The following is a 15,150-nucleotide window of genomic DNA, read 5'->3' as shown; positions in this document are numbered from 1 at the left end:
GCCGATTATGGCACAGCACGATAAGCACTACAACTAAATATAATATAACTTATAAATCAGTAAATACAGTTATAATATATTATGTTACGTACACGTGTATAATATGTGGACAAGCGGACATCCCCAGGGATATCCCCCCACGCCACCCTTAACGCTGGCCCTATAGTAATACTAAAAGCTAGTGCTAAATATAAATTACTTCAGCTCATATGTAAACTAAAAATTAGAGTTATTCATTTTATATGCAACATCATTACATACCCAAGGCCGTATATGGTGGTGGGGGGTTTAGCCCCCCCCCCCCCCGGAAATATTTTACAACTTATAAATTTAATTTATAATATTGTATATTCTATCTCAACAAAAACACTACGTCAACTCCGTGTAAAAAAACGCTAAGTAAAAAAAAAAATATATAAATGCAATAAAATGTGTGATATAAGGTGGAATCTAAGTAAATAGTTTAATGAATAAAATGTATGTATAAATAATTAATTCAAATTTAATAAAAATTGGTTATTTATATTAATTTATAATATGAATTATTTTAACTCAAATTGATCCAATTTTGGTTTACTTAGCCGGAAACAATTTATTTATTGTAATGGTGCTTTCATTATTTATTACATAAACTATTAGTACTTGGCTATACATTTTTTAGACTGAATCTTCCGGCCAAGTAAACCAAAATTGGATCAATTTGAGTTAAAATAATTCATATTATAAATTAATATAAATAACCAATTTTTATTAAATTTGAATTAATTATTTATACATACATTTTATTCATTAAACTATTTACTTAGATTCCACCTTATATCACACATTTTATTGCATTTATATATTTTTTTTTTTACTTAGCGTTTTTTTACACGGAGTTGACGTAGTGTTTTTGTTGAGATATCATTAGTTTTTATTAGGGTCAAGATATTTTTTATTTTTTTTTCCATTATTATGATGTAATGTCTTATTTATAATTTTTTTAAGATGTTTAAACATATCGTTCTGTACAAAAGTACATTTTGTTTCCTATACTTCAGCACCCATTTTAATACTCTATCTGCAGTACACCTACCTTGAACCAGAGGCATTTTTAATTTACCAATTGATCTATTGGTACATTTTTCAATATTTAATAAAATGGAAATAACTGTTTGGATTTTGGATTCTTTCTTTTTAGTGGTACTTCATGTACCGTGTTAATACTGCACTGTTTAATAGTAGTACTATTATAACTTTCAACTACGATTTTAGATTGAGTAGACTCCTGATATTTTTTTTCCTCATATCTCGCGCCTTTTGGAGTTAAGTTACCATTTTTAATGTAGACACAATTCGACACAAATATGAAGACAGTCACAATAAAGTATTATAAATTATAATAAAGACTGTTATAATAATAATTATTATTATAACGACTATATATTATTTACCAATAAAATGCTCAATGGAAAATGATAGATAGTCGATACGGTTAGGTTTGGTGATACCACGTGCATTGAATAATAATATTATGGACACGAGACAATAACGCCGATAACAAGCTCGTACGCAGGACGCGAGACGAAAGAACGAAATTTCAAATTACGAAAACAGAATGCACCGATACCGATAACTGATAAGCGATTGTGGACCATGTTCGCGTGTTAGTATGTTGTATGTGTCAAGCGGTGGGGGGAAGCAATAGTAGTGGGAGACACACGCCGCCGTCGCAAGAATCCTCTCACTCGTCCCGTCAACATGACGCGTTTAATACGGCAGCCGGCGGCGAAAGTAATATAAAATGATCACTTAAATATCCACAGTTTTTTGATCATAACTAAAATACTATTCAACCGATTCTATTTAAAATTATAAAAGCACGTAGCCTATGATTTTCTCGATCGATTGATATCTCATTCTAACTATTTGGTTCATTTATTAGACCTACAGCCTTTAATAAAGAATACCAAAATATTAACACGTATTAAATGGGAATGTTTAGGTTTCTGTATATATACACGGTCGAGTGCTTCGCCTTCCTTTTTTTTTTACTTAGCTCGCGACACTACCGTGTCGCTGGATATAATATAAATTTACTTTAAAATAATTATAATGTAATTAACATAGTAAAATGTTTTTTTTTTAAATAAGTGTTTTTATTTACTTAAAATGAAAATATTATTTGATTTAACCCCCCAGCTACGGTCCTGATCAATACCATTACCCTAATTCACTTAAGACAAAACATCTGTTATATTAATTTATATTTATAATTAATAAGAGTTAGAATATAATTTTATTGAGTTTTTATTAGAACATTTTATTTTTTATTTTGGTTTTCTGTTTTCTAGATTTAAACTTAAGGTTCACATAAGGCATGATAAATGCCGAAATTGTTCGTAATGCTATTCTTTCACGTATCACGTCCAGTTTGTCGTACACCTCGCGTTTTAGATAAACCCGTTCAGCTTCTTGCAGTTCAGCAAGATGCATATCCATTGACTTAACAGTCTCCTTAAATCACATATATTTATTTTATTATTATCAGTAGTATGTGCGCACGTTGAGTACACTTTTATTTTTTTATCAACATTAAAAATCATAAAAAAAACATAAACATTAAAAAAACCGACCTTATATTTTTATGTTAAAAATTACAAAAAATCTAGACATCTGTTAAAACTACAAAAAATGTAAACTATTTTTAAATGAATCTAAATTTATATTTTACCTATTAAATAATACAAAAAACATTATACATACAGTTATAATAATGATAACAGTAATTCTTCTTCATAAAATGTACCTTCTATATCATAAATTTTATAATAAGCAACATTTGATATAAAAACTTTTTCAATTGTAAATATTTCCTTCGACCAATTTGTTTTTAATTTATTTCTATATAAATCAATTATTGATGATAATCTAACTCTATCATTTATCTCAAATTTAGGTATAGAATTACTAATATCATATTTATAAACACTATTAAGTAAATAAATCTCATTATTCTTATTAACTTCAACAGGTTTCATTTTTATTGTTCTATGGTCAGTGGCGTATTTAAGGTTTTTCCGCCTCTAGGCACTTTCCAATTCGCCGCCTTCCTCCCCCTTCATCCTTCCTACAATTATTTCTAAAACGTATTTAAATATACAATTTATTATATTAAAAAGATACATTGAGATGTATGTAGATATATGATTAATTTTGAGCGAACAAAAATTAGTTGAGTTTGATTTCATCAAATGAAAAATAATTTTTCTAATTTTGTAAAAAAAAATTGTTGAAATTCGCCGTCCTCCAATGTTGCCGCTCTAGGCCCGGGCCTATAGGGCCTGTGCCTAAATACGCCTCTGTCTATGGTATGTATTGTTATATGTCTTAATCATTTTTGGCAAGTCAGAGATCCATACATTATTTAAATAAAGTACTTTCTTTAATTTATCACCTAATGTACGGTTAAAACGTTCGATCATAGAACTCTTTTTATCAGTACCAGTACTATACATTGTTATGCTATATTTGTTTAGTAATTGTTTTAAATCTTTATTATAAAATTCTTTGCCTTTATCGACATGTAACTTTTTTGGTACAACATATTTAAATATTTGTGAAAATGCTTCAGATACTTCCAATCCAGACTTGGTCTTCAAAGGTATTGAATAAACATACTTAGAAAATGTATCAATAACATTAAGAATATATTTACAACCATTATTAGCCTTATACAATGTCTTATGATTATCATTAACTTTAATTTCATTATATTTATTTCTTAAATTATAATTGGGGTCAATGTTTTTTGATTTTGGTCTATAAAAACAGTATAAATACCAAGTATCATTTATACCTCTTTGTATAAAATGTCTTGTATCAAAATGTTTTCTAGCTGGTTTAAATAACTCACAAAATTCTATGAATTCTTGTGGTTTTGATATATTGTTCTTTTTTGTATTACATTTTCTACATATTGATAATCTCCTATATTTTTTTCAATAAATTCAGGAATTCCATTATTTTTGTTTTTGTTTTACATTTCTTAGAATAATCCATTTAATTAAGATATTATTATCTATATATTTTCTCTAATTGTATTATTCGGAAGATCATAAAAAAATTCTGAACCACATACTAAACAAATATAACAAATGGTATTAGCAGGCACATCTTCATTAAAGTCTGCATGTAAGACAATAGGTACCTACTTGTTTTAGATCCATAAATTTGTGATGGCTGCCTACTCATATTAATTACAAAAAATGGTCCGGTATCTTTAAATTGTTGTGGAGTTATATACATTAAAGACAAATCTCGATGTAATCTATTATAAACATGCTTATAATCCATTAACATATCAAAAGCAATATTAAATTTTTCTTTTTTAAATTCTAAATTCATTAGTTTTTCAGGATACCTAATACTATCTATATCCAACCAAATATTCTTTAAATTACAATGATTAAACTGTATTGGATCTTTCAATTGATTATCTTACTTATCTGTTTGAAAAGCTATAATAGCAAACAAAGGATTATGGATATTTCTATACATAATACATATTTGTTATATCTTTAGTTAATGTTTTACCACTAATATTTCTATCTTCAATGCATTGCCATGATTTAAATCTAAACATATATTCATTCCTTTTAGACAGTAAAGTTAATTCATTTATCAACTTAATTTTATTCATATCATCGTAAACCACAAATGGAATCCTAATATTAAATTCATCAATAACAATTTTTCCAACACCAGCTAAATCACCTTTTTCATTTTTATCTCTAAATAAAGCATCATTATCAGAATGTCTTAAAAAACTTATTTTCAAAACCTCCTTTATATACTGGATATACTATATCTTTAAAAAATCCTAAACATAAATTAGATAATTTACCAACAGCACTAAAATAACCACCTTTATTAAATTTTGACTGAAATCCACTATTTATTGTGGGACCACTAAGATCTGCAGAATAACTAACTGTACCTTAAATTAAACTACATCTTCCAAAATTATCAATTCTGTCTATTTCATTACCGTGTTTTTTAACACAAATCCATTCAAACAAAAATGGAACAAAATTATCAACTAACAATATATTTGAACCTGCTGGGTAGTTATTACCATCTTCTTGTAAAACACGGCCAAAAATCTGATATTTTGATTTTTTAATATTTAAAAAACTATTTTCTTCCTTTATATTAAAAGTTGTTATCTGATTTGCAGAATTAAGATTAGATATAGATATAGGCCAATATACCTTATCTTGTTCACGGATAATAGCATGATCATAATTACCAAAAATATTTTCCATTTATGAGAAAAATTTTAATACAAATTTTATAATTTATAATTCTGAATAAAATCTAAACATAAATGACCACATATTGGTGGATCATTATAGTTTTGAAATTGTTCAGTGGTATAATATAAATCATCTTTTCCTAAATAATTCACAATTTCTTTAATTGGAATTGAATATCCATAAGAGTCAAAATATACTTTTTTATTATCATTTTTTAACCAAGCCACCCAATGTGAACCAGATTGATTAGAATTATTTAAATTTAATATTCCACACTCATTTTTCCAAGGTGTTGTTGGTAACTCATCTTTGATAAAACGACCTCTAAAATTCTTAATATTTTTTCCTGCATTAACACATTGGGGACGACAATTTTTTAAACCATAGTTACGTTCAGGACGAACGCCGTGTCTAACACGGTCTGTTTTTTTTAAGTATTGGAGACGACGCTATTTTTATACAGTGTAACGTTGAGGACGGTTATCGTGTTTAAAACGGTCAATATTTTTGCGTCTAAAAGACGGGCACCGTGTATTACAAGAAATCGTTTAAGTCATCGATATTTTATCTATATTTAATTTTAATATAAAGTGTATCAAAAATATCGCAATACCAAAAATTGTTTGATATTTTTATCGATTATAATATTATATTTATAGTCTTAAAAATTATAATAAATAATAATTATGATGTTTACATCATTTCCCCATCGACCATCGATTTGGTACGTTGTCTTGGGTGTTCAATTTTATTTTTTAACTGTGGTTTATTTATTCTATTCCATTTTCATGTTCTTAATTATTCGAATTATTAATTAATATAAAAATAAATATTATAAATTATAATTCACTATGGATCGCATTAATGACGATGAAATCATTCTTTTAATGGATAAATTTGCGGAAAACAGTGGTTCTGAACTCGATGACGATGATTCTGGTTAGTAAATTAAAAATTGCGATATAAAAAATAATTTTTACAAATACCAACTATTTATTATATAACTATTATCTTTTAGATGAAGATGTAACAGAGGATTTACATAAGACATACACTAATTTGGCTTCTGTTGTACCCGAATTGTATAACTACAGCGATGCATTTGATCAAAATAATCTTGAAAAATACAACGGTAATTTATAATAATAATAATAATTATTATTATTTTTTTGTTTTATAATTATTTATTTTATTATAACTGTTTATTTAATTGTTTGAGCTGTTTATTGTTATTTTTATAAATTGGTTGGAAAATTATTATTTTCTAACTGGTACCTAAATTTTATTTATTTTTTATTGATTATTAGATGTTATAGAAGAAAACGAAATTTTAGCTGTTCCGCTTAATGAGGAACAATCTACATCTGATGCACATAGATGGGGATTTGAAAGTGATGAGGAAGATGAAGATCGTCCAATGAATGAACCGGTACCTTCAAGATTACCTGTGAGTCACAGAAGACAAAGGACACTTCCGAAATGGCGACAACAAAATTCAATGCCTAAACCACATCCATTTACCAGCCATCAGTACGTTACAAACGAAGTAAGCGAAAACTCCACTGAGCTAGAATGTTTTCAACTATATTTTCCACAATGTATTGTTAAAATTATTAAAAAAGAAACCAATAGGTATGCGTTTTCAGTAATTCGTTCACTAAAAAGACGTAACGTACTAAAAAAAATTCAATTTGGCATAAGTGGAAGCCTTTAAGTATTTCCGAAGTTTATAAATTTTTTTCTATAATTTTACATATGAGTTTGGTTGAAAAACCGCATATTAAAGATTATTGGTCAACTAACTCTGTATTACAAACTACATACGCTTCGAAACTCATGAAAATTTATGTATATTTGTATTTTTTCTATGTTACACATAGCAAATAATGATAAATATATTCGTAAAGGTCAAACTGGATATGACAGTTTGTATAAAATTAGGTCTTACGTAAATTTTTTAAATGATCAAATGTCTAAATTATACTATCCGGGTCAAAATATTACTGTCGATGAAGGTGTGTGTCCTTTTCGCGGAAGAGTACATTTTAGAGTATACATGAAAAATAAACCCGAAAAATAGGGTATGAAATTATATATTGCTTCTGACCCCTTAACAGGATACACATTCAATTTTGATATTTATTCTGGGAAGGGCGAACAAAATAATTCAATAATACCGTTATATAGTCGATTATTAAAACAGTATTTTGGCAAGGGCCACATTATTTACATGGATAGGTTTTATACAAGTCCTATGGTGTTGGAGTATCTTTGGAATCATAAAACTAATGGTGTAGGAACGGTGATGGTAAATCGTAGAGGACTTCCAAAAGACACCGTAGTTAACGTGAAGTTAAAAAAGGGTGAAATGACTTTTGGTAGGAATGGTCCACAAATTTGCATAAAATGGAAGGACACGAGAGACGTTCTTATTATGTCAACGTGTCACTCGGCTGACATGGCACCTGTAAATGTGAAAGGCAGAGGAGGTCCAATACAAAAATTTAAACCCGTAGCCATCATCGATTATAACAAATACAAAACGGAAGTTGACCATGGTGATCAAATGATAACATACTACCCATTCAAACGCAAAACATTAAAATGGTGGAAAAAATGTTTTTTCATTTATTTAAAGTTAGCGTCGTTAAAAGTTTTATCATATATAAACATTATGTCTCACAAAATAAAAATCCATGTCTAAAAACGTTTATGCTCAATCTTTGTCTACAAATGGCAGAAAAAGCAGGTGAAATAATTGAGACTGACACAGGATTTGACCACAGCCAAGCTGTGTTTTCGCTGGATGGCGCGAAGCTGACAACTCGCGCCATTCCCTCATGGTCGGGGCGTCCACGTCGCGAGGAGATGGATACTGGCCGCTGCGCCTAGTGCGCAACGGCTTGCTAACACCGTACCAAAGTCACGGCGACTACTCATGACCTTAATTGGTTGGGGGCAGTCAAGCAAACTGCTGCCTTAACTGGCTGCAGTCTTGCGTGGAGAAGGACTTCCGGAGGTTGGCAACTCCGGTCGTAGGAGCCAGGCGGTGCCGAAGACCCGCCGTTATAAGGTCTTCAATGGTCGGTTAAACCAGTTGTGCCGGCCCCAGGCGCTACATGCTTGCCGTGTAGCGTCAAGTCGGACGCTTGCTAGCGGCCGCCTATACCTCGGGCTGGGAGCAACCCGCGAAAGAAGCTGACCGTCCTGCCGTGTCATTCGGTCAGGGGGCGTCGCGGGCGTAACCTGGCCTCAGGGTCGGAGGGTCGTCGTGAACGGGCGTTTAGGCGACAACCCTTAACTGGGGTGATTGCACGGTGACCTTAACTGGTTGTCGAGTGGTCAGGCTAGGCCGTATACTTAGCCGTATGCGGCCAGCGCTAGGAATGGACTTCCGGAGGTTGGCAACTCCGGTCGTAGGTGGCAGGACCACCTATGCGGACTCACATGAACAGGTTGAGTGCGCATGCAACTTGCGCTGGCCCAGCGCAGGCCAGAGGGCACAGGGATAGCCTGGCGGTAGGCTATAAAACGCAGGGAAGGCCACCCACAAACCAAACGATGAATGTGACCAAAAACTTATTTACCCCAAGTGATAATCCGGCAAATTCACGCTCTGCGGAGGCATGGACCCACGGATTTTGGGGGGGTCCAGCCGCATTCATCTCCCGGTCAGAGCCGAGCAGCCTGACTGACGGGTCTACGGACGACAATTTTGACAGTAACACTGACATAATAAAAAACATCGACTCACCCGAGGGTGTACTGTACATCGACTTCCCTTTGGGATACAGAAAGACCACGGAACTGACAAATGACTCTCTGAGACTCAGAGGCGGTGGGGATAATAGCAGTCCGCCGTCCTCTTCGTACCAACCAATTATTAAACGCAAACACCCGGAGAACAGCCCGGAATCCCCAAACAGGTTAAGCAACCATTTCAGTGACATCGACACTGTAATGAAAGCCGCCAAAGCTATTCTCGAGGAGATGGTTACGACCGGCAAAGTTGGCCGCAAATGGAACGACATGGTCTCTCATCAATTGGATGAAATCCTAATCGCAATTAGAAGGGTTGCCGAGGAAAGCGCCTTAGCTCTCGGACAAGTGAAAGCCAGACGTGAGGACCTCAGAGAGTCCTTGTCGGTAAATGGCGAACTGTATAAAGACATTGGCCTCCAAAGGGAGAGAATCCGGTCGCTTGAAGCAGCCGCCGAAAAGCTCACGGCCCAAACACAAATGCAGGCATCAGCACCAGCTAAGAATCCCTTAGGCATCCCAGGCATAGAGGTTACCCCTAAAAACTGTGAACTGATGGAAACAGATGCCATTATCGTCATAGGCTCCCCAGTATCACCCTCTGGCTCATGCACCTACACCGACGCTATCATCAACGCACCCAGTCCCAAAAGACCGAAACAGAAAGAAAATTTCCCGCCTCTTACCACACCGAGAATAGCAGGCAAGCAAAGACAGATAGCCTCAAAGGCAAACACCAGGCCTGAAGGTAGGGACGCCCGTGAGGTATTGACCGACCGTCGCAAAAGTACTGTCAACCGCGAAAGCCACGATAAGCGTAAACAGCTGGCATGTAACACTGCGACAACAACAAGATTTATCACCACATGTGAGATCCCATGGATTGACCTTCGAAAATCTATTGAGCAGAAAATCTCACAGGTGAAGCTTCACACGGTCAAAAGCAGAACTGGCCTCGTTCTCTTCCTTAGCGACGAAGAGACGGCAAACGCGCTCAAAAGGACGAGCAACCTTGGGGAAATTAAACCCCTTATGCCCCGTATCATAATAAGAGGCGTCGAAAGCCAGCTAGAACAGGCCGAAATACCGTGGGCAATAGTTAACCAGAACTCGGAGCTAGGACTCCGTGATGAGGACAAGGAAAACATTTCGCCTCTTTTCAAGCTTGGCCCAAGAGATGCTCATACGGTAAATTGGATTCTGGAGGTCAAACCGTCCACCTTGGCGAAGCTTGAAAGTAAAAACATCCACATAGGCATGATGAGATGTAAAATTAAACTATGGGACAAGAGTCCGCAATGTTACAAGTGCCAGAGGCACGGACACACAGCCAAATTGTACCGGGCGGACAAGCCAGTCTGTAGGAAATGCGCTGATGAACACGACTCTCGCGAGTGTAGATCCGAGAGCGTGAAATGTGCAAATTGCGGCGGCAACCACCAGGCCAGCAGTAAGTCCTGTAGGGCCATACAACGGGCGTCAGATCGCACCTTGCGACGAACCGACTTTGGCACGGCGTCTGCTAACATGCGACAGGGTGCACCTATCAATCATAAACCTAAATGAATAATATAAAATTGCACAGCTCAACATAAACGGCCAACGCGTAGCCTCGATGCAACTGCGAGACTACTGCGGTAAAAACAAGGTTAACCTAGTACTAATACAGGAACCTGTTGTCCAGTCAGGAAAGATATACGGCTTTGAGGACTGTAGGGCAATAAAAGCTGAAAGCCCAGGTGCAGCGATCGTCATCACAGACAATAACCTTTAGGCGATCGAGCTGACCCAGCACGTGTCTACCCACGTAGCTGCAATAAAAGTAGGACATGAGTCACGATCCGTGATTATTGTCTCCGCGTACTTTAAATACAGCCTGTATACACATGTCTTTACAGAAAAACTGAGGACAATTCTCGATAGCAGTGCCGAGACCATAATTGGTGCCGATACGAATGGACACTCGCCGAGATGGCACAGCGCCGACCGAAACCAAAGAGGCCGCATGGTTGAAAACCTCATAGATGACTTCAACTTAAATGTAATAAATACCCCAGGTAATATCGATACCTATGCTCGCCACGGCATGGGAGCCTCTAACATTGATGTCACGCTTAGCACACAAAACATGGCTAACGCCATAACGGGTTGGCAAGTGATCGACGCTACGGACAGCGACCATCGATTACTTAGCTACACGGTAGACATAAAGCATAGAAGGACTCAAGACAGCATACGCTTCAATGTGCGCAAAGCGGACTGGGACTCCTTCTCCCAGGAGCTAGCAAGCAGTGTCTTGACAGTCCAGACGTTAACGGGTATAGACGAACATGCGGCCACTTTGAGTGAGGCTATTACCGCTGCCGCAAAGAAATCGATACCAATAATAACAGGCAGACGCTGGACAATACAGAAACAGCCGTGGTGGACGGATAATCTCACCGCAATGAGGATAAAGCTCAATTTGGGCAAAAGACAGGGCCTAATGAAAAAAGACAGGCCAACATATAATCGATTGAGAAACGATTACCTCCACGAGATCAGACGCTCCAAAATGGAGTCATGGAGAAAAATGTCATGTCAAATAAATTCAAACACTTGGGGCAAAGCTTTTAAATATGCCAAAAACGGTCCTCGCACGGTTAATGTAACAAGCTCTCTGAGAAGAACGGATGGTACACTCACCGAGACGCTAGATGAGACTATGAAAGTCTTACTAGACATGTTCGTCCCCGCGGACCCAAAACAGAGAGGGTACCTACGACAAGGACCGCTCGACCAACATATCCCAGTTGAAGAGCAACAAGTTAAAAACGCGGTATGGCGGATGAAACCGTCAAGAGCTCCAGGACTAGACGGTATAACGGCTGGTATGTTGAGGAAAGCTTGGCCCATTATCAAGGTCACAACAACTCACCTAATGAATAGATGCTTGGAAAATGCCAGCTTCCCTGATTGCTGGAAGGTCTCTAGACTGGTAATAATTCCTAAACCAGGCAAAAAGGATAAATCTAGTCCTAAATCATACAGGCCGATCAGCCTCCTACCAACGCTGAGCAAAGTGCTGGAAACACTAATAATAAGTAAAATCGAAATCGAGTCCTCGCACAACGCCATTGGCAACCAACACGGTTTCGTTGCAGGCCGTTCTACTATCACGGCTATGGACTCGTTGTATAGCTGGGCAAATGAGTTGAAATGTAGGCACGTATTCGGAATCTTTCTAGATATCACGGGAGCGTTTGACAACGTCAAATGGTCTCCGATCTTGGAAAGATTACATGAAATTGGTGCATCACTCAGGAGCGTCTGTATGATAAATAACTACCTGACCTTACCAACACCTCAAGACACCAGCTGCAGTCGCCAAGTATTATTATTTCCCCCAAATACCCCTTCTTTTTGTCCGATTATATATGCATCTATAATTTTTCTCGTACACTCATTTTTTTCTTTCTTTCTTCTTTCTCTTTTTAAAGAAATGGCCGGTAACCGCGTGTCGGAGCCGTAGCTTTATATTTCTTTTTTTGTTGCAGTATTACATATTATATAATATTATACGAGTATTATATTTCTTCCCTGTGTTATGCACTCTGCCATGTGCCAAATTATATTATATTATATATTGTTTTTTTTGTATTATGCACTCTGCCATGTGCCAAATTATAATATTATATTATATTTTTTTTCTGTATCATCATGCACTTTACAATGTGCTAAATTATTCTAAAATATATCTTGTTTTTGAGTTGTAATTGCCATGTAAAATACAATCATATCACTACCTTACATGTTGCCACATATTTTCTTTTATTAATATTATTTTTATTTACTGTTTTCCCTTTTAAATAAATCTTTGGGATTCATTTCCCACTGTGTGTATCAAAACCCATAGATTCTACCGACATGTCCAAAAGACACCACGCGGTTCGGTCTATGGGTCATCACATAAGTGTTCCCCTTGTGTGATGGGTGGTCAGTAAGCCCTTAAAAAGGCCGAAAGCTCACACACAGAATAAGACAATTATATAACCTATTATAATACCTATTTACTGATATCGAGGTGATTATTAAGAAAATTCACATTTCATGAAAAACCCTGACATTTTCCAATATTGAAAAAAAACCCCCAACATTTTTATTTAAGCTTAAAAAGAGGACATGTCCGGGGAAAAGAGGACGTCTGGTAACCCTATGACGTGACACAGGATTTGAGTCAAATAATATAGATAGGCTTACTGGTAGACATTTTATTAAAAAAAATTCCGCCTACCCCAAAGAAATCTAATCCTCGTAGAACGTGTAAAGTGTGCTCCAAAAAAATTAAAACAGGTATTTTAGATAGATGTAAAAAAGAAACATCATATTATTGGCCTATTTGCAATGTGCCACTTTGCATTGACAATTGTTTTGAAATGTACCACACAAAAAAACAATATTGGTAAAAATATAATTATTATTATTACATTATTATAGGTATTAACGTACTATCTATATATTTATTGGTTTTTTTTTTAATAATTTATTCATTTTTTACGTAACATTGTTTTATATTATATAATATTCTATGTAAATACTGTTAAACATATTCATTCAATAGGTCAGGAGTTCATTTATTATTTATTAATGTTGTCATTGTTAACGCTGAATAATAATAAAATTATAAATATTACCGGTCGCGGAGGACAGCTGGTCACACACACACACACATAATTATTACCGTTATAATTTTTGTTTTATTTTTGTATGTTTTTAATTGTATCCCGTGTGAATTATATAATATATAGATAACCGCCGCTATAGCACGCCGCCGGATCGGCTGCGCGAATATTATTAGCACGGCCGCCGTGACTTTTGTCTCGTACCGTACGTTGTTCCGACTCCATATCATTGCGTACTTAATAATATTATTTTATAAAGTTTTTATTCAAAGGTTTTACCATCATTTTTTTTATATATATAATTGTCGCACCAGAAGGGCCTTACACTACAATTATTGTTTTTTTCTTGGTGCTAATTGCTAAAGGCGTCTGATATTCATATTATTTACTATTGTAAGCCATAAAGGCCAAATATTATTATATTATTGTTAATTTGTTGTTATTGCCGTCGTGTATTATTTTATATTATTTAGCACAGGACCAGCTGGCCAGTCTGCGCTCCACAAATTGTGAGTTTTTCTTATCACTACTATTTACTATTTATTTAATGATTATACTTATTTTTACTCTGTTGGGCCAGAAGGGCCAAAATATTATATATTTATTTGTCAACCATAAGGGCTGCACATTTATAATTGTATATTTATCTTGTTTAGCCATAAGGGCTTGATTTATTATTATTATATTATTTTTATTGTGCCATAAGGGCTATACATATTTATTATATTCTGTCGTGCCACAAGGGCCGTGCATTATTTATATTTGTATTGATTACTTTTACACGAGCATCAGTTCTAATAGCTGTGTTTATTATTATTTGATTTATTCGTACCATAAGGACCGCATACTATTCTTTATATTTACAGTAATTACTGCAAGCTTGTACAATATAATATTATAATTTATTCTGTTGGGCCAGAAGGGCCACAAATATTACCTTTGTTTTGTCCAGCTATAAGGGCTGTTATTTATTATATAGTATGTTGTATACATTTGTGTTGCTGTGATTTTATTATATATTTGTGCAATTATTATTATTGTGTATTATACAGCAACAGCAACTTATTACTAGAAACTTTGTTACCATTTATTATTATTTGTTTTATTGTACACACCCATATATATACACACATAACACAAATAATACACGTAAAACACAACACGCACTACATAGCTCGACAGTATTTGCCCGGCATTCCCGAACACTGCTGTTCGAGCTATTACACCAATACACACCCAGCTAGTCCTCGCACATTTAAGATCTAGGTGGTAGTGGTGAACAACAAAGGTGTCCGGGATGCGCATATTATTTTTATATGCTTCCGGCCCTAACAGTCATTATTTTGATTAAAAAAATGTTAATGTTAAGAAGGTTATAATGTATGTTTATTGATATTTTAATTATTTCAATTTTTATGTACGAAGAATGAAAT

The 15,150-nt window shown here is 34.8% G+C and overlaps 1 protein-coding gene across 1 annotated transcript in view; it reads right to left on the bottom strand.

Annotated features, from left to right (window-relative positions):
- Positions 1 to 2,292: 2,292 nt before the first annotated feature.
- The window catches only part of LOC149062888 (uncharacterized), a 79,995-nt gene continuing 67,137 nt past the window's right edge, over positions 2,293 to 15,150 (bottom strand). The window contains exon 6 of the mRNA XM_089215438.1: positions 2,293 to 2,496. Coding sequence (XP_089071564.1) covers positions 2,293 to 2,496 — 204 coding nt within the window. The remainder of the gene's footprint in view (positions 2,497 to 15,150) is intronic.

Source organism: Diuraphis noxia, unplaced genomic scaffold, assembly GCF_037042655.1.
Source record: "Diuraphis noxia isolate RWA-SAM2 unplaced genomic scaffold, SU_Dnox_SAM2 contig0001, whole genome shotgun sequence".
Classification (NCBI taxonomy): domain Eukaryota; kingdom Metazoa; phylum Arthropoda; class Insecta; order Hemiptera; family Aphididae; genus Diuraphis; species Diuraphis noxia.
The sequence above is the reverse complement of the archived record's forward strand: the minus strand, read 5'-3'. Positions and strand labels throughout refer to the sequence as shown.